The sequence below is a fragment of the Canis lupus genome, chromosome 26 (genome assembly GCF_048164855.1).
Source record: "Canis lupus baileyi chromosome 26, mCanLup2.hap1, whole genome shotgun sequence".
In the NCBI taxonomy this organism is placed as follows: domain Eukaryota; kingdom Metazoa; phylum Chordata; class Mammalia; order Carnivora; family Canidae; genus Canis; species Canis lupus.
Genome location: NC_132863.1, coordinates 4,417,795 through 4,445,583, shown reverse-complemented (window position 1 = coordinate 4,445,583; position 27,789 = coordinate 4,417,795). Strand labels below are relative to the sequence as shown.

General features: G+C 38.3%; 1 protein-coding gene across 9 annotated transcripts in view; it reads left to right on the top strand.

Moving 5' to 3' along the window:
• KIZ (kizuna centrosomal protein) overlaps nucleotides 1-27,789 on the top strand; it is a 131,234-nt gene that overhangs the window by 12,177 nt on the left and 91,268 nt on the right. For 5 of the 9 annotated variants that reach the window (XR_012018139.1, XM_072799823.1, XM_072799825.1 and 2 more), the window contains exons 3-4: nucleotides 3,109-3,271; nucleotides 12,059-12,151. Coding sequence is in view for 8 of the 9 variants with exons in the window: in XM_072799823.1 (XP_072655924.1) it covers nucleotides 3,109-3,271; nucleotides 12,059-12,151 (256 nt within the window). In the remaining variant the exon portion in view is untranslated. Of the gene's footprint in view, nucleotides 1-662; nucleotides 716-3,108; nucleotides 3,272-11,591; nucleotides 11,652-12,058; nucleotides 12,152-27,789 lie in introns of those variants that run through there. The other 4 variants (XM_072799827.1, XM_072799824.1, XM_072799829.1 and 1 more) reach the window with 3 other exon arrangements.

The following is a 27,789-nucleotide window of genomic DNA, read 5'->3' as shown; positions in this document are numbered from 1 at the left end:
TGTATCCTTTCTGGGTTATTCTAATATGAAGAGCCAACTTTTAATATTTTTAATTCTGTTTTATGGAAATTGAACTTTACCCTTAAGTCAAATATGTGGTGTTACCTCCAGTGTTATTCATATGAAAAATTTCTGGCTATGATAGCATTAATTTTTTTATTTAGCCACATTATGAGTGAGAAATGAAAACATCTCATCCAGAAGAAAGAGAAAACTTTAAAAGCAAATCACCTATAAGGTCCATTTGGTTTTCTCATTTGCAAAATTAATTTTTGGTTTTAGGTCTCAGTGTACTTTCAAGGATACCCGTCATGGTGGACAGTGATATGTCCCCAGTAGTTCTAGAAGAAACAAAAAAGCAGTGAGATGGTGCAAGGAATAGTAGTATTGTGGACACCATCATCTCAGAAGTGGGCCCAGGTCTGAGAGCATCCATGGCAGCTGCCATTTTTCTAGCTTGCTGCCAAGAGGGAAGCCAGTGGGGTCGAGATTTTTTTCTGCAGCCTGTTCCTGGCTTCCTGGGGACCTTTACCAAGCTGTCAGTTTGCTGAGTTTGTTCCCCTTTCTTACTTAGCCTCTTGTTTCCTGGAAGATGAAAGGAATGATTTGCTAAAAGTATACTTTCTTTGACTTCTTGACAGGATAAAATCCAAACTGGCTAATGTGGCTATTTCAATATGGGGTCCCCCCGCAGAAGGCATTGCCTGAGACAAGGGTTTGTATGTAGATGGTAGTTTATTTTAGGAAGTGCTCACATAAAACTGGCGAGCAAGGCTGGGAAGAATGAAGTAGGAACTGGTCACTGCTCTGGGCATCTGGTGCTCTATCCTTCCAGACCTTCAGCGGAGCCACATAGACTGCTTCTCTGCTCCTCACAAGTGTTCACTTAAGGGAGGAAGGGAACCTTTTATCTGCTGGCAACCCCACATTGGGCAGGAACACCCTAAGAGCTGTTAACTCCTTCTCACATCCATGTTGTGAACTCAGAGGAGCAACCCTGCAAAAGCAAGATACTAGGTGCATCTGAGACAGGTGCTACCAGGTGGCTGCAGCCATAGCTAGCAGAGGAAGAGCTGGGCCAAGAACGTGTGAGGAGGGCCTGCAGATATCTGGCACAACAGTGTACCCGACCCTCCATTATCTGCCCCTAGGTTTATCTTCATCACTCTCTCACCAGCCTCCCCTAACATGTTACACAGAATCTTTACTGAAGCATGACAGGACTTTATGGTATCATGTAAGCAGCGGGGCTGTGTTGCCAGGTGCCTCTGTTCAGTCTGAGCCCCACCAGCTCAGACTGGGGACAATTACTTCAACACTCTGTACTGTTTCTTCAGTCTGCCACATGGGGGTAATGGTAGTTACGAGAACTTAACAGAGCCTTGAAGTAGTATCTGACCCAGTGTAAGAGGCAATAATTTATTATTACAGTTTTCGCCAATATTAGTATAGTTATTTTCTTAATTATTGCCTTTGAACTTAGCACCGTGCTATTTCCCCTGCTTGAGCATTTCCCCTCATCTTCTCTCCCTGGCTTTCCCCAGTTTTGGGTTACCTCTGTGCATCCATCATGTCTAAGTTAAAAATCCATTTCCACTGGGAAGGCTGTCTTAATCCCCTCAATTAGGTCAGGTTACCCAGTCTGTAAGTAAGAGTCCCTGGCAGTTTTCTTCTTAGCATTCATGACACTGTATTAGACTTATCTAATTTTTTGTTTTCCCTGTTGACTAGCTGAGTGGCTTTCCTATTTACAGTGCTGAATATACAAATGGCTGTATGGATGGGTGGGTGGACTTCTGTGGTCAGCTCTGAATGCTAATGTGGGAGCAGGAATGAAACTAGACTTTGGGTGGAAAAGACATGGTTACTGTTGTACACATTCCAGTTGGACACTGGCCACCACCACAGCTTCACGAAGTGCCTGCCTGTGTAGGACAATGCTTTAGGTTCCACCTCCATTACTGTCATTTGCGTCAAAAGTGGCAGACGTGGACAGTAGTAAAACTAATCTTAAGTGTTTTGTTTAGAAGGAAAAATGGGGACAGCCAACTAAAGTCAGCATAGACTTATTAGCATGATAAAGAATTTCTTGAAAATATTTGACCTAGACAGAGGTTTAAGGTCTATTGCTGATTAGTTTTTAAGCTCTCCAGCATCTTTGCCAATCTGGTCTTGAGGGTGAACATTTTTGTGATTTTCAACTTAGTTTTGCTTGACAGAACAATGTTGAAAAATTGTGAGCACTGAGTAATACACAGAATTGTTGAGTCACTATGTTAAGCACTTGAAACTAATATAATACTCTAAGTTAACTAGAACTGGAATTAAAATTAGAAACTTAATTTAAAAAGACTGTTGAATTATTTTATTGAACTAACAATATAAATGCTTCATACCAGGTACTCTTATCATATAAAACTTGTGAAGAAAGAGCTAGAATGAGCAGTGTTGGTTCTGTGGGAAGAGTGGGCTGCACAACTTGAGCCATTCAGTGTGCCTTCTGTTCTGTACCTTGGATGAGTCTCTAAAGGTTTTTTCACAATTTGAGTAGAATTACAGAGCATATGATAATTTTATTATCATAAAATATTTTAAAAATATAGCATATTGTTATAGTTCCTCATTAAAAATTTTAATATTATCTAAATGAGAGCCTTTGGGGTATTTTAAATTTTGGAATTTCTTTGGAATTTATGGATTGTGGTTTATAGTTTGATTCTATTTCCATAAAGCAGGTAGTTTTGAAATTGTCTGTCATAAAAAGAATGCTAATGGGCTATTCATCCAACCATGGCCACATAGACACAGCTCTTGAAATCACATTTAATTTTGAGAAAGAAATCCATATCAATCTTTATTGTGTGAATGTTATAATGTAATCTTATATACATTTCTCAGGAGAGTTACGTCTGGATGTGCTACTCAGTGATGATGCATTAATTTCTTCTCTCTAAAAATGCATGTGCATTCTGCTCTTAGCTTTCAGTATTTGGGTAAAATATCTCCAAATACATTGTCTTGTTAACAATTTTGTTAAAGAAAAGTCTCCTCCTTTGATTTGTCAGAGTCTAACTGCATTATTTAAAAATCTGCTTTTTATTTTTCTAGAGTTAAGCTGAAGTATGTTAAATTAAAGAAATACCTGAAGGAAATAAGTGAATCAGAAAAGAAGGCTCATACTCGAAACCAAGACTATTTAAAGCGGTTTGAACATGTCCAAGCTCATGTTGGACACTTTACCACAAATACAGAGAAGCTTCAAGAACTGAAGGTAACTTCTTGTTTTGTACTATATTTCTCTCTCTCTCTCTCACTCTCACCCTGGTCTCTTTTGCTAAAATTAGAAGGAGGTAATAGCAGTATGTATCAGATTATCAGATCAGTGGTGGTCAGTAATGTTCAGTTGTTCGTCCATAAGATTAACTGCCCATTTTCTCTGTGGATTACCGTGAGGCTAGGTTTTGATCGTGGAACTTGAAATTGCATTTTTTCAATTTCTATTTTAGTTGAAGAATTAATGAAATATCTTTACTTTGTTATACTACACAACTTGTACAGGCAAGAGCACTACCCACTACCAGGCTCAGCACCTAGCATATGGTATTTTTTGGCCTCAAGATTGAATTTGAGCAGCATTAGGGATCCCTCTAGAGTCTACCTCCTTCTTTATTATTATTTTTTAATTTATATTTTTTTCATTTATCAAGTTAACTTTGTACAAAAATTTTATTTAAGTTCTAGTTAGTTAACATATGGTATAATAGGGCACCCTGGATGGCTCAGCGGTTTGGTGCCGACTTCAGCCCAGGGTGTGATCGGAGACCTGGGATCGAGTCCCATGTCAGGTTCCCTGTATGGAGCCTGCTTCTCCCTCTGCCTGTCTCTGCCTCTCTCCTCTCTCTCTCTCTCTCTCTCTGTCTGTCTCTCATGAATAAATAAATAAAATCTTTAAAAAAAAAACCCATACAATATAATATTGGTTTCAGGAGTGGAATTCAGTTATTCACCACTTACATACAACACCTAGTGCTCATGATAACATGTGCCCTCCTTAATACCCATCACCCATCCAATTTATCCTCCACCCACTTTCCTCCATCAATCCTCAGTTCTCTATCCTTAAGAATCTCTTATGGTTTGTTTCCCTCTCTCTCTCCCTCCACCCCCCCCCATATGTCCACCTATTTTGTTTGTTAAATTCCACATATGAGTGAAATTATATGGTATTTGTCTTTCTCTGACTTATTTCGCTTAGCATAATACATTCCAGCTCCATCCATGTCATTACAAATGGCAAGATTTCATTCTTTCTGGGGATTTCTTCCTTCTTTAATGGGTTCTTTTTCTGGGGTCTAAGCTCCTCTGTCCTGGTTAGACAGTGTGTTGGGGAGAGTCCAAGGGTAGAACTGGCTCCATAGAGTTCGCCTTTATGCTCCTCAACTGTGTGAACCAGAGCAGCTGCTCTCTGTGGCCCTCTCTGATTCTGGGATCCCATTCTGTAAGGTGCTGGGCAACCTACAGCTCCACAAATGATGCCAGGTGTGGAGGGCTAGGCCTTTTTGTCACCATTTGTGCTGGCCAAGAATTGTTGCTCAAGTTAACCCAACTGAATACTGGTTACAGAAGAAGTTGGCTTCAGTACTTCCCTTTCTCTTTTTTTTCTCTGGGAGTTTCCCACACTGAACCTTTATTTCAAAAACACAGAAAAAGGAAAATAATTATTATAATCAACATTCATGCAATGGTCTGAATGTGTCCTCCTGAAATTCGTATCTTGAAATCTTAACCCCCAAATGTAATGGTATTCATAGCTGGGGCCTTCAAGACATGCTTATGTCATGAGGTTGGAGAGCTCATGGATGAAGTAGGATGCCTTCTAAAAAAAAGCTCCAGAGACCTTCCTAGCCCCTTCTACAGTGTGGGGATGCAGTGGTGGTGGCTCTGAATGAGGAAGAGAGCCCTCACCAGAAGGTGACCACACTGGTGCCTTGATTTTGGACTTTCCAGCCTCCATAACTGTGAATGATACATTTCTGATGTTTATAAGCCGCCCAGCCAGTGGTGTTTTGTTATAGCAGCCTGAATGGACTAAGACAACTCACATACTCTCTACCAAGATGCAGTAGGTATAAATATTTTACCATATTTGCTTTGCGTGCGTGTGTGTGTGTGTGTACGTACATTTTTTTTTGTGAGCCACTGAAAGTATGCTGTAGACACCATGACATTTCTTCCCTAAATACTTGAGTGTGGATCTCCTAAGAACAAGGAAAGTCTCCTACATAATCATACTACTGTTATTACAGCTACCAAAATTAATAATATCATTTAATATCCACCGATATTTAATTTCCCCAATTCCCTCCAAAATTCTTTTTATTTTTCCAGACCAGGAGCCAGCTAGGATTTGCACATTACTTTTGGTTATTGTGTCTTTTTTTGTCTTTAAATCTAAGTTTCTCCTACCACCCTTCCTTTTTTTTTTTTTTTTCATGACACTGACTTTTGAAGAAGGTAGTCTAGTTGCCTATAGAATGATCCGAATTTGACTGGTATTATTTAACTGAAAATTAGACCAGCACTGCCCAATGGAACTTTCTGTAGTGATAGAAATGTTCTCTATCTATACTATTGCTGTCTAATAAGGTAGCCACTTGCTACACATGGCTACTGAGCCCTTAAAATGTGGCTTGTGACACCAAGGACTGAGTTTTTAATTTTGTTAATTTTAATTAGTTAAATTTATTTATTTATTTATTTTTTTAATTAGTTAAATTTAAAAAGTCATAGCTGAGGTTACTCTTGCATCCCATCAGGAGGCCTCATGAGTCATGGATGATGTCAGGTGGTCTGACCGGAGTGAGGTTGAGTTTGATGCATTGGTTAATATGACAATCTCTAGATCTCTCTATTATATGGTACTTTTATTCCCTTTGCAGCTGAGCAAATAGTCTATGGAATGATAGTTTGACATCCTAGCAATATCTTGTTCCTCAACAGCTTTTTACGTAGTGGCTTTAGGATCCATCAGTGATGCCTGAATTAGTTATATTGGAGGTTATGAAATGGTGATTTTCTAATTTGATCTTCTACTTTATTAGCTGACATTCTTCTATAAAGAAGAGTTTTCTTTCCTTCTTTTCTCTCTTTTTTTAGGTATCACCAGGGACTTGTGATTTTTTAGTTAGTGTGTTCTTAGTCACTGTATTATTCTTTTTGTTCATATTTTCCCAAATTTTGCCTGGGAAATTTCCCAAATTTCCCAGTTTCTCTTGAAATTGGTTTCTGTGTCCTTTTGACCCGACCCCATTAATTCTGAGCTTTCTTTGCTTTGGGGCACAAGGTATTCCAGGTTTGCTGGATGCGTCTCTGCCTCAGACATGGAATTAGCCTCTTTCCCAAGGAGCTGTGGTTCCTTTTAGTGGAGAAGGGTATTTAGAAACCAAGATCTGGAGGTTAGGTGTGCTCAAGCAATAGGAAGTTTTAGCTGCAGCACTCTGGGTTTTCTTCTCTTAGTAGTCAAGCAAAATACTTAGCATTCAAAAAGCAATTGTTGGTATCAGCAATGTAAATCTCTTTGCTGTTCAGAGATTTCACAGAGAAAATAAAAGTGGTGGACAAAGCAGGGAATGTTGCCTTCTCAATAGAAAAAAGAAAATAATAGAAATTTTCCTTTTATTTTCATATTGATGCTTTACTCAATTATTGATTTCACAATATAGCCAAATGTGAGATGGAGGAATTTGAAAGGGAGAATCCTCTTTTGTAAATATTTTTATATTGAGAGCAGTTGAATTTTTGGTAAGGAATGCTTTTTGAAAACAATCTGTGATGGTTTAGAAGAGCAGACTATGTAGCTACAGTTGGGAAAGCTGTGAGTTCCATGGAGAACTGTATATTGGGAATCACCCTAAGTCCAAGTTGAATGCTTGAAACGTGCTTGTGAAATCAGACAGTGATATTTGAAACTCTAGCCAGTGATACCACTTATCTCAGCAAATTGTGAAGTAAGAGTTTCAAAGAAGGAAATGTTTGTCCCTATTCTTTTCCCATTCCTTTCATCCTGGTGTCCAGTGGTGGTCTTAGGAAGGCTCAAACAACCTGTCTCCTCTTAATCCTGCCCCACTCAGGTCTCAGATCTTCACTTCCTTTACTGGCCGACCACACATAAGCCTTAGGAGAAAGATGTTCTGATGGAGCATATTGTCCACATACTCCAAAATGCCAGGGATATTTCCCATTGAATAGAATATAGTTAATGCAAACGAATTAGTAATTGGTAGAGTTCCAGAAAGTGAAATAGTGAAGCAGGGTGCAAGAAGTGGGAATTTGGCCCAAATTAAATTAAGTGCATTTCTCCCTCTTTGTAGGACAATGCCCTTTTTATTATATAATATTAAAATCTTTTTAAATGGGATAAAGGCTTTAAAAAAAAAACCCTTTCAACTGATTTTATTAATTATACTACTTAATTTGGGGGCCTGTGATCATTTTCAGGGCTTTTAGAGGCTATTGATCTGTCATGTAGGTTTGAAAATATGGTGTTGAGGCTGTGTTGCTACTTGTCAGATAAAGAGGCTGACTACACTCAGTTTAATAATGTAAATATTACTAGTATTGTGAAGATCATGTTCTTCTCTCTTTCTCTCTCTGCCCCCATTCAACCCTTGCTCCCTGCATTAGTGCTTTTGTGGAAGATCCCCAGTTGGTCCTTAGAGCAGTTTTCTTTGGGTGCCCTTTGCCCTTATTTCAGTTTGGGTTCTCCTGAAGTGGACCCTGACACAAGGGTTCAAATGGAAGTAGTTTATTTGGGAAGTGCAGAGAGGGTCAGTAGGCTAGAGGGTAGATGAGACAGGGAAGTACAGGTGGCTGGAACAAGGTGTATTACTAAGTTAACTATCATAGTCAGCATCTGGAACTTAACCCCACACAGAAACCCTGCCAAGTGGTTCCGAACATTTGGAATATGCATACATGGCTCCTGAGCATCACTGATTGAGGACTGATGGAGAAGAGAAGTAGGTGAAGGGAAATTAACCGTGAGCTCCTTAGGCACAGAGACAGGGATGCTGGGACTTAGGAGCATCCAAAGGGGTCCCAGGCACATGTGTGGAGCATGGCCAGCATCTGTTTCAGCCTCCCACATTCAAGTGCCAGGCATGACATTGGCATGCCAGGGCATTCAGGGGGTCCCCAGTTGAGGAGAGTCATCATCTGGTTATGTCTCTCATCTGCCTGAAATCCTTGAGTGCTTGCTCAGCCTTTTAGGATAAAGCCCAGATGCTGCTCTCAGCCTGCACACCACCCTGCAGCTCAGCCTTAGGACCCCTAGCACACATTCTCTCTCGCTGTCTGTCTCACACAAATACACAGACATGTGCACATTTTCTCTTCCCCATGTGCCCCCCCTTCCTCTGTCCCCATCTCTGCTCGCTCTCTCTTCCTACCCCTAGCTCTCCCCACCCCTGCCCCCTCATACCCCCAGAACTCATGCAATCTTCCCTCCACCCCCATGTCTTCCCACCATCCCTCTCCATTTTTATTTCCCACACGTGCACATTTTCTCTCCTTTACACACTCATGTACTCACATGCACCCACTGAATTTTAAACATGCTGAACACTTACTTGAAAGCACCACATTATTTCCCATCTTCTTCAAGTAGAAGGCCTCTCTCCCTCTGTCCTGCCTTAGGTCTGTGCCATAGTTATCTCAGTAAGCACTTCCTCCATGGTATTGTCATTGTTTATGTGTTTGCCCACCTCACTGTGGGTTCCTCATCTTATTATTTCAATGCTGTCAGTGTCTGACCCAGAATGTAGCACATAATAAGCACTCAGTAAGCTTTGAGACTCCCCCCTTGACTGAAAATTAATTCTTCCATCTTTTTCATCTTTGACCATCATCTCATGGACCATGAACAACTATGTGAGAGCTAATGTTGTCACATTGGTTCTATCCTGTGTTATACCTTCCCAGGAGCATTTCTGTTTAATAACAGAGGCACTTTATAAAGATATAATGTTACTATTTAAAGATGCAATTCTTGTTAAAAATTCAGTTCTTAGATGAAATGTGCCTATTGGGGATAAAATTTGAAGAGAACAAATCTTTGAGCTCTCATTTGATCCCTACTGAGCATTGTGACAGGGCATGACCTTTAGGCTTCTGGAAGACAGTCTGTAGCTTATCCTATTTTTTATGAACCAGAATGTATTACTTGTTAATATGCATTAGGTGAATATAAGTAAGTATTCCTCTATACCTTTTTGTAGAAACTCAGAATTTAAGAGGAAACGCATATACTGGAAAAAAGATAGAAGAGAAAACAAAAGATTGTGAACTGTAGTTCTCAGGGTCAAATCAGACAGTTTATGTAACTCTTTATACCCAAAGAGTTGGGTACATGAGGAGGCTGGGCCAGTTGATTTTAAATGTCTGTTCAGTTCTGTAACCGAGAATGTTTATATAATCCTAAGGACCACTGAAAAAAAGGAAGCCTGTTTAAATAGAAGGTAGTGGTGGCATCTTCAGCCAAAGTGATAATGTGATACGGGGAAATTGAAGGAATGTAAGTGGGGGTATAGAAGAAAAGAAGGAAAGAATGGAAAATGAAATGTGTCATGTGCATAGAGAGAAATCCCAGGGACCTGAAAGACCTGGCAGGACCTCCATCTCCTTTTCCCATGACCCCAAATCATCATTAACAGATTTCATCAGTTGAGATAAGATAAAATGGTTTGCACACAGTAAGGAAATGAATAGAAAGGTCCCTCTACATGTAGGTGGGCAGCATCCAGTCCAGTGCTGTGAAGCAAAATGGTAACTGACGGAACGAGTTACCTGATGGGTTGATTCCATGTTCTTAGGTTTATTAAAACAGATTTCCCTAGGGGAGTTGGGAGAAGAGGGAACTGTCCTTAGAGAGGCTATGGACTGGCAGGCGCTGACAGGACATGAGAACTTTGCCCCCCTAAAGTAGCAAATCTGACAGATATCTAGACCACATGGCAAGAAGAGAGCAGGAACCTGTCATCACCAGACAGAACGATGCAGTATAAGCCCTCATGTATTGTAGAGGTATAATGGGACCTGATCAGAGAAGAAATGGGGAATAAAACATGAAAGACTGATGGGAAAAGCAGATGTGTGCTCTGCTATTTCATCAGACATTGTTAGCTGTGGAAGTTTTGGTAAGACTCATCTATACAGTTTTCCAAAAACTTTTAAACCTAGTACAACCCTTTGTTTATATGCAGATAGAATAGGAGATGGGGGCTGGAAATCCCTGCTCTCCAGTGTTCAGAAGGTGGATTTGATAGATAGTAACCAAGTGTCCTATGTATAAATAAAAGTTAAAGAGCAAGGCATTTGTAGGTGGAAAACGCGTGGTCCTAGGGGATACAAAGTTATAGTTTGTATCAATTATTAATTTATCATAGCAACTTTGGATTTCAAATACATTGTTCGGTTTTTATTTGCATCACTAATTTAGAAAAGTACCTACAATTCAGTAAATTATTTGGATGCATTGAGAACAATCTAAATTGGACTCATGAAGAGACGGTCCTTACTGTTCTTTATAAAGCCGTAATGCAGTTATCAGTTTTTGCTACAGCAAAATGAATTAAATAAAACTCACATATTACATGAGAAAGTACTCTGTCTTTGGAAGATATGGCTCTGAAATGATCCCATAATGAGGAAATCAGGTACAACATGCCTGTTGCATGTTCATAACTGATCTCAAAGAATATATGAAAATATTTGTAGCCACAGGAATGGAGGATTTTTGTATAACCTATAATTATTTAATAAAGCTCAGTGTTTTTATTTTATTTTATAATTCACTCCCATTTTTAAGGATGCTTTCCCTTAGAATCTATAAAGTATGCCTTTTGAAAGCTCTTGGGGTTAAAAAGTAAATGTCTCTGAGTCCAAAGAAGTAGATATAGAACAGAAAGATATAAATTGTATTAACTTAATTGCCCTCTTTCCTTATCTTTTCTTAGTTTATCGTGTATACTAGCCTTATAAAATTATTGCTTAATCAGGAATCTCTTTAGATCATTACTGTCATCTATCATGTTAATAGCATTTTGATAGAGAAAAAATTCCCTGCTTAATTGTTAATAAAAATGGAGCAACTATAATATCCTTTAAAATATTTTGAGGGAAATAAGTCAATTCTCATTAGAACTGACTTTTTTTTTTTTTTTTTTTTTTTTGTATCTCAAATCTCAGGCCAATTACATGTTCAGACTGAGAACTAAGGAAACGGTTTTCTAATTTGGTTATCTCATAGGTGTCTTTCTAATTGCAGTGCATCACAACCTAACTTAGAAAATGTTCTAATACTTATCTGTGATGGACCACCATCGGTGAATTTCTTAAGGCTTTAATTAATAACACTGAATCAAAGCACTTTTTATGCCTTGCTTTAAAAAAAAAAAGTCATTTTATGATGGAATCACTTTCATCAATTATAGTACAATAATGAAGCAGACATCTTTATGTAGTTATTAGTGCCAGAGCAAACTTCATTCCTATGGTGTTGAGCACTGATGTCTACTATATGTTTTTATTCATAGAAAATGGAATTCATTTCAAGTCGAGGATCTGGCAAATAATATACTCTGTTGCTGTGACTGGTAGGACCATGATACTAATGTAGATACCATACAGATATAAAGTCAGTAGGATTGATTTCTTTTCCTTTAGGACAAAAAATTTTCAGGGTAAACACTGTTTAATGTGTTGTTTTCATACTAAAGTAACTGTATTTTCCTCAGAGTTTGATATAACAAGGTTTTATTCCCTATGTTGATGAAAGATGGTGAGAATCCATCAAATCTTATTTAAAAGCATGTGGCATCTTATAGAACTCAGTTTTTGACATTTTATTTGTGAAATCATCTCTTTTCTAAGATAAGTTGAATTTCTTGACAATATCAGCTTTTACTTTCTACTTCAGTGTTCTTTTCATGCTCTAATAACTGAAAAATATAGCTGGTTATCATAAGAGCCACCACAAAATCGAAACTTTGTTTATATTTAGAACGAATATGTGGCTCAAATGAAGAAGATGCAGCTACTGTCAAAAGAGAGTCCAGAAGCAAGAGGTGAACAGAAGGATAAAGACAGAGGAAAGGTAATACATTAAAATAATATACCTACTGTTGACAGAGGACTTCTGGAACATTCCTCTTTTACCTTAGTGTTTTAAATAAAATCATCTTATTACAAAGATCTTTTTGATTAACCTATAAGTATTATTTAAAGACTTTTCCTTACAGAGTATTACTTTAATGTTTAATTCAATTAAATGTGCTGAAAGGCCATCACGGCAGGCTTAAAAGAGACAAATTCCCAAGAAAACCTTAGTGTCGTTAGCAGGTGAAATTATGTTTGGCTAAATGATGCTTTATAGCTGCTTTTTCCCCCCCTTAGTTCCAGAAATGTTTTAAGCAAAAGGTAAACAAAATGTGGCCTTTTGCTTCTTTTCTTTGTATATATAATTTTGTACATTTTAACCTTTCACGGAGGAAGTGGAAAGAAAAGATTGCATATCTAAGCAACAGACAAAAAGACTGGCAGGGAATACTTAAATAAATTCTGCTATGTATCTGCCGTAATGCAGGCTACTAATCCTGCAGCCTATCTCCATATAAATGATTCTGTTCAAGACCATAGATGTTTTCTCCACTAAAAGCAGTAAAGCTCTTTTAGATGAAATGTCTAAAAACATCTTGTAATAACTTGGAGCATGCTGGCAAGAGTAGTCACTTGTGACTATGTGTGAAACCCCCTCAGCCAGTCGATATTGTAATAAGCAAAAATGGTAGCATCACTCCATTATTCAGAGAAGCCAACAGCGTGCTCGTTCCTTAGGCTGCAGCATTCATTAAGAAAAGCTTACTGGACTGAAAGCTGGAAACAGATGATAACGGGATATGATTTTCATATTTAATGCTTTCCTTGGAAGAGTATGTGTGCTACAGATTGATAGAAGAACCAACTGCTACTTTACTAAAAGACTTTCAGGTTTGCCCTATAGCTACCGATGGAATCATTCAGCCAAGAAATTAACTTTTTCTCCTTTTACCTGCTTTATATATCTGCTAAGCAGGCTGCCTGGCTGCCAGTAAATGTTATTATGCAGTTAACTGTTTGGTATTTAAGACTCTTATCAGAAAAGAAACAGAGGCCACACTATTTTGTTTTTATAGTAGGAGGAAGGTTTTAGTTTTCCTTTTTTCCATGCATTAGCAGGCATTAAGCTGAGTTTATAGGAAGTTTTAGTTTTCCTTCCCAAAGATTAAAAAGTTAAAAAACAGAATTTAGAGCATTCTTTAAACTGTAAGATACAAAACACCAAGGCCCAGCAACCTTGACCTATATAAAAAAGGCCTTTAATGATAAATGATTTCTGTACCATTAGATGTATGCCAAATGTGGTGTGATGTGATAGACTCCTAAACCATTCAGGCAGTGTTTCTGTTTGACATTGGGTCACAAAATAATTGACGTTTTTAATCTATAAACCAGTTTGTTCTTTCTATGCCATTCCTGATAAATGCATTTTTAGTACGGCAGTGTCAATGGTACTTAGGTAAAATGGGAGACTTCTTTTTTTTCTATTTGCACTACTGATTCCTTACCTTACATACAGTTATGTAGTCTCCTTTTAAGTTACGTTGAAAATTAGGGCAAGAGACATATAGCTTACAAACCCTTAAAGATGTTACATATAATAATTAGAAGAGAAGTATTTCACTTTATGCTGAGAAGTGTCATCTCCTTAAAAGCTTTGATTATAGACTGTGTGTAAGAATCAATTAGGTAACATTTTGAGAAATTTACATCTTGTCATTTTCAATTTCCTATTGATTTTCCATCAATTAAAAGGTAAATACATTTCAGTAAAATGATGAATTGGTTAATCCTTATTATATGCCAATTCTAGAACAATTTCTTAGCATATGAGTTAATGTTTTTTTCCCAGTGGAAATCCACACATCTCTTCTTTAGACAGTCAAATGTATTAGTCTCTGTTCCCAGAGATGTGAGTCTTCAGGGACTGGCCTGAAGCACAGTATAGTGTCACCGTTGAAGTCAATAAATATGTTCTGAGCAACTGATTTGCGTGAGAAGCCACAGTAGGTCCTACTATGAATTCCAGTGTTTGCCTTCAAGGAGATGCCCTTTCTGAGGCCCAGGGTAGTATGTGATAAATGCTGGTTACGTGGGGTAGGCATGTGCTACATGAAGAAAAAAGATGTGCTTCCACTGACATGAGTATCCCAAGGCTTGGTGGAGGAGGTGGCATTTGAACTAGCATGCAGGAATGGGAAGGGGGAATATGCAGTCAGGGGAATATAGTAGACATTCTAAGGTTCAGAGATGTTATGAGTAAAGGAGCAGAAGCAAGAAAGCCTAGTGAGTAGTTATTCAGCCTGGTTAAAGTCTGATATTCTTATAGGGAAGTGGTAGACAATGAGTTTGGAAAGTTACATCATAGAACTTCTTAGTACCAGGTGAAGAATTGAGATTTCCTCCTGGAACCCATGTGTGCATGTATCTATGAATACATGTGTGTGTGTCCATGTGTGTTGGGGCAGGTGAAGGCAGGGCTTGTGGACAGAGCAGTGACATCACAGGTGTGCAGCTGCAGGAAGATGAGGCTGGTAGTGCTGTGCAGGATGAACTGGGGGAAGGAGTTGATAGAACTGAAGAAATCAAAGTTGGTTCAGACAGGAAGAATTAAGAGCCTAAATTGGGGGTTACCATTGAAGTGGAAAACACTAAGGAGGGGGAAAGGGTTTATCCAATTAGTGATACTTCTGAATTGTAAAAGGTAGGATGTCTTTTTTTTTTTTTTTTTAAGATTTTATTCATCCATTCATGAGAGAGACAGAGAGAGAAGCAGGCTCCATGCAGAGAGGTGAAAAGACAGATGCGCACCTGGTGCCATGGTGGAGCCCTGACAGGAGAGGTGGTAGAGTTGTGGTTGGGAGCAGCCCTGATGTTGTGTCTGGGAGACACCAGACAAGGAAGACACCCCAGTGTTTCATGATGGGAAGGGTTTCACTCCCAGAGGACAGACTGCAGCTCCCAGGAGCAGCCTGACCAAGGCAGGCCATTGTAGGGCCTGGGCTCATCTCCAAGGGCTAAGAGACCCTCAATCCCAGGTCTCCAGGATCATGCCCTGGGCGGAAGGCAGACGCCCAACTGCTGAGCCACCCAGGCATCCCAAAAGATAGGTCTTTTAATTGGTTGTGTACTTTTTAACCATAGCAGGAACTTGGATATCTACTAAGAAAAGTCATGAGGTAGTAGTTGTCCATCTTCTCAATGTAAAACTCTAGTTTGGTTTCATAATAGGACATCCAGAGCTTTCATACATCCAATGGCTACTCTTCAGAGTCATGTGTTCTTTTACAAGAATAAATAATTGGTCTACTCCAAGTTTGTTTCCACTATTACTTAGTAGACTTTTGTTTTTTGGTTAATAGATAGCAAAAAGACAAAGTTGGAGCCCCCCGCCCTCGAATCCTCACAAGTTTTACTATAATTTAATCATACTTTCCCTCTATTATATATTGCATTTTTTGTCTTGGGAGTAAACTCTAATTCTGTTAGTCTTTAGGTATGTTCTAGTGCTCAATTTTTCATATGAGCAATGACTAAAGAATATACATAAAAGCACATCAAATGCTATGTACCCAAAAGAGATGCAGATGATATTTGTGAATGAGAGTATAAATTTGGGGGTAGAGATTGTGAAGTTTCTTTGAACTGTTGTACTGTGAAACATATTCTACTAAAAGTAGAACTAAACTAGAGAGTTTAAAAAAAAAATAAACTAGAGAGTTTACAGCTGGATTATACGGTGCTAGGCTTGGCTGGAGGTCATAGGACTAAAGGCTAACTGGGGAGTTCACTTTGCTGTTATAAACCTTCCTGCAAGGGTTACATGGAGAATGGTTATGCAGGTTGATACTTCCACTTCTGATACGAATAGTAACAATGGCTAATGATAATTGCACACTTACTCTGTGCCAGGTGCTACATTAAGCACTTTATATTCATCAACTCATCTAATATATTCAACAATCCTGGAAGTAAATGCTGTTGTTATCCTCATTTCATGGCAGGGCTCAGAGGGGTTGATTAACTTGCCCAAAACTACACAGGGAAGCAGAGCCAAAACTCAAATCCAAACCATTTTTACTTTGGTGTCTGTGCTGTTAGCCATCTTGCTTCCCTGCCACTTAGGGTGGTATGGGTGAAATGTTCTTTATAAGTCAGGAGAAATTCCTGATCCAATAAAAACAGCCTGGCCACATCATGCAAAATATTTCAATTACCCATTTAGATGTTGCATTTGTCCCCAACCTTGGGAGAGAGTGAAATGGTTTCAGTATTCCAGCTATGTCAGATGAGCCAAGGAAAGCAGAGTGCCTATCTCTGAACTGCTCATGTTTCTAATAGAAGGAGCATCTGCTTGAGTAGGCTTGGTGGGGCAGAAGAAATACCTGAAAGCCATACTGAAGAACTTCTAAGCGAAAAGACAGATGCGCACCTGGTGCCATGGTGGAGCCCTGACAGGAGAGGTGGTAGAGTTGTGGTTGGGAGCAGCCCTGATGTTGTGTCTGGGAGGCACCAGACAAGGAAGACACCCCAGTGTTTCATGATGGGAAGGGTTTCACTCCCAGAGGACAGACTGCAGCTCCCAGGAGCAGCCTGACCAAGGCAGGCCATTGTAGGGCCTGGGCTCATCTCCAAGGGCTAAAGTGACCAGTGATATGGAGGGGACGCACAATTGAAATAAAAACATCATGGCAAGGGAAAAGGGGTCATAAGACTCTCCTGAAGTATCCATATTTAAAGAGGAAATAGATTGGAATCCCATGGAAGTAGAACCTGAGACAAGATTGGAGTGTAAGTGGTTTATCTGAGAGGTGGTCCCAGGAAGCTCAGATAGAGGAGAGAGGAGAGCGATACAACCAGTAGTGTATGACCCAAGTAGGCTACCACTGGGAACACCTGGATCTCAGTTCCATCGGGGATCCTCGGAAGACTGTGTAGCACACACCTCAGTGTCCTCGAACCCAGAGGAGGGGCAGGAGAGGGAGGGGCTTATTCCTTAGCTCCTGTCATTGTCTGGTTGTTGTACCTGGCTCCACTCCAGGCTGCTGCACAGCAGTGAGGGAAGCTCCCAGGCCAGGAGGACACTGTGGGCAGTACTGGGATGGTGAGGTTCCCGTGGATATGGGTCTAGCCCTGTCATACCTGCTACTGGAAAGAGCAGTGTGGGGGAGAGGGTAAAGTGGTTGAGTTATTAAAGTTACCTGTATAAGCCCCGGTTTCCTATCCTTACTGTCCCACAGTGCTTCATTCACCAACAGTCTCATTGAACCACTGCCCAGTTATAAAGAGTACAAGAATCTCTCTAAAGCGGGGGCCTGGGCAGTTGCCCAGGTTTCTAATACTGGGATGTTGTACCTTGTTCGGGATGTTGACTCACCCTCACCTCTGCCATCCTCAGACTTGTGAATTTTTTTTGACTTAGGTCAATGACAAATCCAGAGGTGTTCAGCTGGACCTCTTTTATCTTAATTGCTTTTTTATTTTTATGTGTTTCTAGTCACAAAACAAGTAAAAATTCAACTGAATTACACAACTAGTTTTTCAAGTCCTGGCACTAAAACCAGATATGCAGATCTTCTTTCAGGAGAGGCTAGAAAATGCTCTTTTCTCCAGGTTCACTGGACCATGAGCTTCTACCCGTAGGTCTAGAGCTTATCCACTGCTCCACCTGGTGAGCCGTAGCAGCCTGCCAGCCCGCAGTGAGGAAGAGGGGATAGCTGTTTTCTTTGAGCGGGGTGTGTGCTCCATTCCACTGGATCTCAAGGGCAGATGAAGTTTGAACTCTCCATGTCCTGCTTCCTTTGAGGGTGCCTCCCAAGTGGGTGATATGGGTCAGATTAACAGCTAACACTTAACATTGGTTTTACTCTGTTTTGGGTACTGTTCTAAGGACTTTATATAATACATTTATAAATATATATAAAAGTACACACACACACACTCCTTACAACAGCTTTACAAAGTAAGATTTATTTTGATACCCATTTTTCATATTAGGAGATGGAGGCTGAAAGCCATTTCTCCAGATGTATACCTGGTCAATGGCAGAGACTTAATCAAGAAATACATCAACTTGCTTCTCGGTTACTGGAAGAAAGGTTTCACTTAGGAGAATAGTGGAAGGAAGCCTCTCTGGAAGGGACTTAGCCTCCTCCTTACAGTCAAGAATGAAACTAACCATATTTCTAAACTTTTCTTTTGTGGAGACAATTGGCTACACAACTATCATTCCTTTGCTGTCTCTGGAGGAATTATGTGACAAGAGTGTTATGTGTCAAAAGCCTTTGCAAGTGAGAAAATCACATTCGTGCATATATATATATATATATATATATATATATATGCACACATCTTCTAGTGGAGTGATAGGGAAGAGTGAAAAAGGGAAGGAAAAGAAGAAACGGAAACAAGTTGATTTAGCAAGAGGAAGATACGTTTTATGGAAAACACTGTTTCTTTTCTCCCTTTGATAGTACAAGGGATTACAGAAGTCTCCACAGGAGAACAAATATTGATTTCTTTAGAAGATTTTCCAAACTTGATATGCTCATATTCTATAAAATACTATATTATTAGGGAAAAAACTCATTTTCATGTAGTCTGAAAAAAAAGTATTAGTGCTAGAACTATTTTGGAAAGGAATCTGGCAATAATCATCACAAGTAAATATAGAGTTAACCCTTGAACAACATGGGTTTGAACTGTATGGGTCCACTTATACACAGATTTTTAAAAATAAATTTATGTACAGTACTATAAATGTATTTTATGTTTTTCTTTTCTCTGGCTTGCATTGTTGTAAGAATACAGTATATAACACATATACAGAAATATGCGTTAATCGACTATTTATGCTTCCGGTCAATAGGAGACTATTAGTAGTTAGGTTTTGAGGGAGTCAGAAGTTTTACACAGATTTTTTGACTATGCAGGGGATTGGCTATATACATATGCTTTGTGCCAGCGATCCAACTTTTGGTAATCTGTCCTCAAAGAATAGAAGTTCCAGGGACACCTGAGTGGCTCAGTTGGTTGGTTATGTGCCTGACTAGTAATTTCGGCTCAGGTCATGATCTCATGGGTCCCAGGGCAGGCTCCATGCTCAGCAGCGAGTTGGCTTGAGTTTCTCTCTCTCCCTCTCCCTCTGTCCCTCCCGGTGCTCATACTTGCTCTTTCTCTCTCTCTAATTAATTAGTTACCAAAAAATAGAAGCTCTAGTTAGCTTAATAATGTTAATATAGGGGAAAAAAAATACAGAAAAAAAAGTAAGGTTTGAGGAAGGGATGAGCATTTTAGGAAGAAGGACCTTGCTCAGGAGATAGTTATATCCTGAGCCACCCTGTGAGGGAACCACGGAGCATATACATGGCAAATTAAGAAAGGGCTGTTGCCTCGATATTCTCAGACACTTGTTAAGCTTCTCTTCTTGAAAACCATGACTTTCTACTGTTTTAATCAAGGCAATTGCGTAGGCCTGAGGGTATCCGGGGGAAGGATGGTGCTGGGGCGTGTGTGTTTATTTTTTGAAAATCACTGATTGGTAAAATTGAGGAATACTAAATTTCTATTGAAGTTTCTATATGCTTTTATCCTACTTTTCCCATTTACCCTACATAGACTCAACTTTATTTATTAGGTAGAAGTTCCATTTAGAGTCTGTTTTAGTAGGTCTGATTTTGTACTGGTTGAATTAGTAAGAAATTAGTTGTAGATTTCAATTTATTTTTAGAGATTTTGTATTTGTTTTTCAAAAAATTCAGTAACACAGTTCGAGTCTCACTGATTTCATTTTGAGTATTGTAGCATAAGAGATGGGCATTGGATTCTCATGTGCAGGTTTGAATTCTGTGGTCAAAAGCAAATTGTTCAATTCTTGCTAAGTCCCACAAGAGCAGGGAAATAGTAATGGTTGTTTTGAGGATTAAGAAAGGTAATGAATATAAATCTCCTTGACTCCTGGTAAGTACTTAACAGGTGTCCTGATCCTGCCACCACTTTCACTCACCCCTGTCCCCATCATCTCTATCTTTGGTCTCCACTAGGGTAGCCATTCTTTTGTGCTGGCTTCTTGCCTTTCGTCTAGGACGGTAGAGACACCAGCTCTGGGGATGGAGAGATTACCCAAGAATTAAAGAAATGGGACATAAAGCCACCAGGTGGTAACTGCTCATAATTGGTTAATGTTATAATGATTTATCCAACAAAATTATTTTCAGAACATATCTTTGAAGCCTAAATTTAATGGATCCATTCTAAAATAAAGACAGTTCCAATGCCTATTGGATTTAATGACCAGAGATAGCTCTTTGTGTCCTCAGTTGTGAAAATTTGATTGTGTCTGTAATCTATCACTGGCAAAGTGAAAGAAGTGTTAAGCATTGGCATGATGTGTTAGTTCAAGTGGCCATAACAAAATACCACAGACTGGGGCTTAAATAACAGAAATTTATTTTCTCACAATTCTAGAAGCTGAAAGTCCAAGATAAGAGTGCCAGCTGAATTGATTTCTGGTAGGGCCTCTCTCCCTTTGGGTTGCCGATAGCTGCCCTTTCTCTGTGTCTCATAGGGCCTTTTCTTTGTACATTTGCATGGAGAGAGATCTCTGGTGTCTCCTCCTCTTAGGAACTCATTTAACCTTAATCACCCTTAACTTACAGGCCCTATCTTCTGATAATCACACTGGGAATTAGGACTTCAACATAAGAATTCGGGGAGGGGATACAATTCAGCTGATAACACATGGTAAAGTAAAAGAATTTCTTCAGGATTGCTATATGTAAATTTTTTTACAAAAAAGATTTTGTTTATTTATTTGAGAGAGTGAGCAAGAGAGAGCACATAAGCAGGAACAATGGTTGAGGGAGAAGCAGAGCTGAGCAGGGAGCCTGATGTGGGACTTGATCCCAGGACTCCAGGATCATGACCTGAGCCGAAGGCAGATACTTAGCCAGCTGAGCCACCTGGCACCCCTATATATAAATTTTTACTAAAATATTTTTTTAATCTCTATTTAATTTAAGGACTTGCTTATATAGAAACTAAAAGTTATCATTGTACTGTGTGAAAGCTGGAAATTTGGTCTGATAGCTCTGTTTCCATTCTGAATTCATCTTGATACTTCTCACTTCCCTTGTCTGTGAAAAAAATAACGTAGTAAGAAAAACTAAGATTTTCTCAGGATTTTGCAAAATGTGAAGTATAGCATAAATAATTTTCAAAGTACAATAATGGTTAAGATACCTGCTTTGACTACTGTAGTTAGTAGTTATTAACTAAGTCATCATTACCATAATTCATTTAAAATATTTTTATTAAAATTCAATTTAGTTAACATGTAGTGTATTAGTAGTTTCAGGGGTAGAATGTAGTGATTCACCAGCTGCATATAACACCCAGTGCTCATTCCATCACGTGCCCTCCTTAATGCCCATCATCCAGTTACCTCATCCCCCTCCATACCTCCCCTCCAGCAGCCCTCTGATTCCTATAGTGAAGAGTCTCTTATGGTTTGCCTCCCTCTCTGTTTTTATCTTATTTTATTTTTTTCATCATTACAGTAATTCTAAAGTTGTTGATCTCTCCCTATGTATGCCCTTTCCCATTTCACAATGAAGTTCTGGTTTTAAAACTTACCTTCTGTTTACTCATGAGTATTTCCAGTCATATTCATTTGCTTTGCTATCACTTTCTGCATCTCCTAAAATTTTTAAAGAAACTACAGATGGATAACTGTATCAGGGGAAAAGGAAGAACTGAACTGAAATCCTGGGTTAGAGATTTACCTCAAGCACTGAACTACAGAAAGTAATAGGAAGGCGGAGAAACATTGATCATTATGTCAGATCCTTAAATACTGATACACACCCCTTCTTTTGGCAATAACGTCTATCTCTCAAAAACTTTTCAATTCCTAATATTATTCCAGTGTCAACAATAATGTGAAACACGGCATTCTCTTCAGCTTCCCTGGCTTAGAAACTGCTTGTGAGACATATAACAATGTCAGAATTTTAAGATTAAAGACCCTATTTCCTGTTGCTAAGCAAACAAAATGACAGACTATTTTAAAAAAGAAAAGTCACCTGTCTCACTGCCTGATCTTAGCAAATGGGAAAGCTGCCAACCTGATGAAGCCCAGCTTGTATTTTACTGGAGCCACTATTTTACTTTGCAAATGTTGAGCCAGTTCAAATGTATGTAACATTGCCTAATAGCGAGCAGCAGTTAATTCTTATACGTTTCTTTACATTTTTTTTTTTTGTTGTTGTTGTTGTTATAAAAGTTTACATAATTGCTGGTAGGAATGTAAAATGGTGTAGTAGATAAGTGGTTGCCCAGGGCTAGGGGCTGGTCAGGGAGGATGGGAAGTGATTGCTGAAGGGTACAGGGTTTCTTTTGTGGGCGATGAAATGTTCTAAAGTTGATTGTGGTAATGGCTGCACACTTGTGACTATATGGAAACCCCTGACTATATGGAAACCCCTGAATTGTTATACTTTAAAAGGATGAATTTTATGGCATGTGAATTATAGCTCGATAAAATTATTTTTAACGGTTTACATCAAGTTAGATTTGTTAAGTTGGAAAATGGAACAGTTGAGCAAAGCAATGTTCATTTTCTTGGCAAAATTCTATACAAACACATTTTGGTTAATTTCTTTTTCCTATGTTAGGTTTATCTTTACGTAGGTAGGTATAAGTATACTAAATATATAATTTTGGATTTTTTTCACTTGTCATATCTAAGCATTTCTCTTGTTCCACCATAGTCTGCATTTGCTTCATTTTTGTGACTTCATAATCTTGCCCCATTTTATGCAGCTGGCTTCTAACTTTTCATGATTGTAAATAATGCTGCAAATGAACTTGTTTCCCACATAGTTTTTATTCCCCTGTTAGGCTTACTTCCTTAGGATGTTTCCCTGTAAAAGTATAGAATCAAAGGCAATAAGGATATTTAGGACTATTCATGCTGGATTCTTTCCTGTATGTTATCAGAGGATTTTGCCTGTTTATTTTGCTATCAATAACAGGAGCTTCTATTTCACCGAACCTTCATCAGTACTAGGGATTTTTTTTATTGTTACTGTTGTTTATTTTTTATTGAGATATATTTGACATATAATATTGTATAAATTTATAGTATCTAACAGGTTAATTCAATACATTTATATATTGTAATATGATTGCCATTGTAGTGGTAATTAACACCTCTATCACATGTAATTACCATTTCCTTTCAGTGGTTAGGATAATCAACTTCTAGTCTCTTAGCAAGTTTGATGATTATAATATTGTTGTCTATATTCACCATGCTGTGCATTAGGTCTCTAGGACTTATTTACTACTCATTGCAAGTTTTTACCCTTAAACGATATCTGCCGTGTCCCCAGGACCCCTCTTCCCAGGAGTTATTTTTCAAGTAAACGTTTTATTCTAGAGTAATTTTAGATTTGCAGAAAACCTGCAGAGACAGTACAGTTTTCTTGGATCACTCACCCAGTTTACACAGTTGTCAACAACCTACATTACAACGCCACATTTGTCAAATCTAAAAAACCAACTTCGGTATATTACTATTAACTAGACTCTGGTCTTCATTCATATTTTTTAGTTTATCCATCAATGTCCTTTTTCTGTTCCAGGACCCAATCCAGAATTGGGTATAATAATTTTAATTTCTAAAATTTAATATAATGGGTTTAAAATGGCATTGCATTTTTGTCAGTCATGTTTTTTTTTTAAATTTTGGGTTTTTCTTTTAAGAGGTCAATTTTCTTTTAGATTTATTTATTTGAGAGAGAGAGAGAGAGAGAGAGAAAGAGCATGAGCACGGGGAGGGATAGAAGGAGAGAGAAAGAGAATCTCAAGCAGACTCTGCACTGACCTGAGCTGAAACTTAACCAACTGAGCCATCCAGGTACTCCCAGATGTCAAATTTTTAAGGGAATATTTTTAATTATTCTGCTTGATAGTGGGAAGATTGGGGGTTAATTTCCAACCCAGTGAACTTGCTTTATCAGAGTAATAGTCCTGTTGCTGAAAAACTAGAAACACATTTCTGTGGTCTTCCTGACAAAAATGCATAACCTAAATGTAAACACGGTGAGACATCAGCCAAATACACATTGAGAGAGTCTGCAAAGTAGCCAGCCTATATTCTTAAACAATGTCAAGGTCAAGAATGACAAAGACTGAGGAGCTGTCCCAGATTAAAGGACACTCAAGAGATATGACTTGGATCCTGAACCCCTGGAGAAAAGTTAGCTATATAAAGGACATTGTTAGGCCAAGTGTCAAAATTTGAATGTGGATTGTGGGATAGAAAATAGCATTTTATGAGTTAAATTTCCTGATTTTAATCATTGAACTCTGTCTACTCATGAAGGACAATGTCCTTGTGCTTGGGAAATACATACTGAAATGTTTGGGGGAGAAGGGCCAGGTATCTCCAATTTACCCTCAAATAGTTCAGGAAAAAATTGTGTGTGTGTATGTATGTGTATATATAAAGATTCACATATATGTAGAAGGAGAGAGAATGATAAATGAGCAAAATGTGAACAATTGATAAATCTAGTTAAAAGACACTAGGGGTGGCTCAGCGGTTTACATGGAGCCTGCTTCTCCCTCTGCCTGTGTCTCTGCCTCTCTCTCTCTCTCTCTCTCTGTGTGTGTGTGTGTGTGTGTCTCTCATGAATAAATAAAATCTTTAAAAAAAAAAAGATATTAGGGGAGTTTTTGTCATGATTCCAGCAATGTTGATTTCAACATTTTCAATTATATCAAAAATTCCTCCCCCAAAACAACTAGAAATACAGCAGCAAAAATTTCCTATTGGGTCTCAACAGATCCTCAAATGCAAATTGTCTCTTTCAGTCCTGTAGGTGAACAAATGCACAAATTCATAGATTTTGATTCTATGCATAATTAAGAGCCACCTTTTCATAATACCTATTTATTATAAGTCACTAGAATTTAATGTTCTCATTAATTAGTATATCAGTAATTAGGATATTAGTAGAGTTTGTTGGGGATGCATAATTCCATATTCTAAAAGGTCTAGAATGCTTGGCAAAATTGGCACTTTATAACCATTGCTGTCATAGAGATTTGTAATTTCTCCTGCTTTTTGGAAGTACCCTTTGTTAACAGTGCCATCTTGAATTGTTGCTGTTTTTCACTTACTGTGGTTCTAGTAAGCATTAACTGTAAGTTAAATCATGATTACATCCTACTTTTGTTGACTGTGCGGGTTACTATTTAGATACTGTTGTTTCTCTCCATTTCTTAGCTCTTGGGGTTCTTTGTTCAGTGGGAATGGACTTGGAGTCTTTTGCCTCTTACTAAGAAGCAATCAGGGACACTTCTTGTGGCTCTCCTTAGGCGGCTTTCTCATCTCTAAAACATGCCCACTCCTTTATGTTCTGGCCTTTAGCAGACCAATGAAGAGGGAGGTGTGTACTCCTTGTACTGAGTTAGTAATCACTCTAGTATTGGTTCATTAACACTCCCTAAATGGGCCTTGAAAGTGAAAAATCAAAGTCCTCTCAAACTCACAAGTCTGATCATTGATTTGCCTCAAATTTTCACTAAATGACCTCAGCATATGGCCAGCTGAAGTTCTCTACAGTAGCTCATCACTTGAAGGCATATATTTTTAAAACTGGGGGGTTTTTGAGCACAGGAAAAATGAAAGTAGTTGTTAAATTAGTACCATGATAATAGGTGATTTACACCTGTTTTAAAATGTGACTTTGTTCTTATATCAGTTTCTCAATTACAAAAGGAACAGAAAATATAAAAGAAATAGAAGTCACAAATATTTATATCAGTGAATCAAGATGTTGATTATAATTTTGCTATTTAAACCATATGGTACAATGGAAAATTCTTAATAATGACATAATTGCCTCTTTGGATGATGAAATGGCAATATATTATAAGTTAGTCTTGATACAGCAGTTTCAGTTCTAGAAAGCTGTCTTGTTAATGTACTTGCATGTACAGAGAGGCATAAACTCCAATAATAATCATTGTAGCATGGTTTAGAATGGTAGATGGTGGGAAACAAAAGTCCATCAAGGTCTATCAAAACAAGACTGGTTAAATAAATTATGGTACATTTATAGAATAAGATAATATCCAGCTGCCGAAATTATGATGTAATCTGGTTTCCAGACCAACATTTAAGAAGCTTGGAAGTCACAACATCTTCCTAACAAGTAAAAAGCTGAATAAGCAAAAAAATCAGCAATTCTTCTTAGATCTCTCAGAGAAGTGAGGTTACAGAGCAATTGGCTGTCTCTAAAATTGGAGAGACCCAACAGTGAATACAGAGAATCACAGATTATTAGAATAAACAGTTCCGGGATAGAGAAACCTGAACTGTAATTGACAAATTGTCAGAGGCTCAGCATAGACAGACCTGAAAAAGAAAACCTCCCGGGAGACCTAGTCATAGTCTTTCCTCCCCCCACTTCGTGTTTGCTCGATTGATTGATTGATTGATTGATTGATTGATTGATTTAGGAGAGGACTGGCTTGGAACATACACAGTCCTCATAGCAACTCTCTCAACATCAAAAGCTGCTTTTCAGACTTGAATATTCTTTTTTTTACGGTTTTTAAAATTTATTTATACATGAGAGACACAGAGAGACAGAGACACAGGCAGAGGGAGAAGCAGGCTCCCTGCAAGGAGCCTGATGCAGGACTTGATCCAAGGACCTGATCACGACCTGAGCCAAAGGCAGATGCTCAACCACTGAGCCACTGAACTTTCAAAACTACTTTTCAAGGTGCATGGATAGTTCTGGACTCTGAATTCTGTTCCATTGATCTTTATGTATATCCTCATGCCAGTACAGTCTACAATTACCCTAGTTTTGTAATAAGTTTTGAAAGTCAGAAATATTAGGTCTCCAAGTTTGCTCTTTTCTTTTTTTTGGAAAATTGTTTTGGTTATTCTGGGTTCCTCATATTTCCATATGAATTTAGCATCAGCTGGCCAATTTCTGTAAGAATGCCATGCCAGTGCCAGATTTTGGTATACAAGTCTTGTACTTCTTTTTAAACTTATTCTTCTATGTTTTTATGCTATCGTGTATAGAATTGTTTTCTGATTTGTTTCAGTTGTTTATTGCTAGTGTATAGAAATAATTATTACTATTTGCATATTGCTCTTGTATCCTACATCCTTGCTGAACTTATTACTTCTAATTGTTTCTTGTGATTCCTGAGGTTTTTTTTTATATGAGATGATGTCATTTGTCAATAGAGATAGTTTACTTCTTCCTTCGAAGTCTTGATGCCTTCCATTTCTTTTTCTTGCCATACTATCCTGGCTAGAATTGCGTGCCTTATTAAGTAGAAGTGGTAAAAGCAGACATTCTTGTGTTAATCCTGATCTTAGGGAGTAAGCTTTTTAGTCTTTCACCATTGACTATGTTACCTATGTGATTTCCATAGATGCACTTTATCAAGTTGTGGAAGTTCCCTTTTATTCCTAGTTTGTTTGTTGCTTTTTATCATGAACATGTGTTGGATTTTGACAAATGCTTTTTATATGTCTATGGAGATAATCTTTTGTTTTTTCTTCCCCCCTTTATTGGCATAATGTATTACATTACTTGA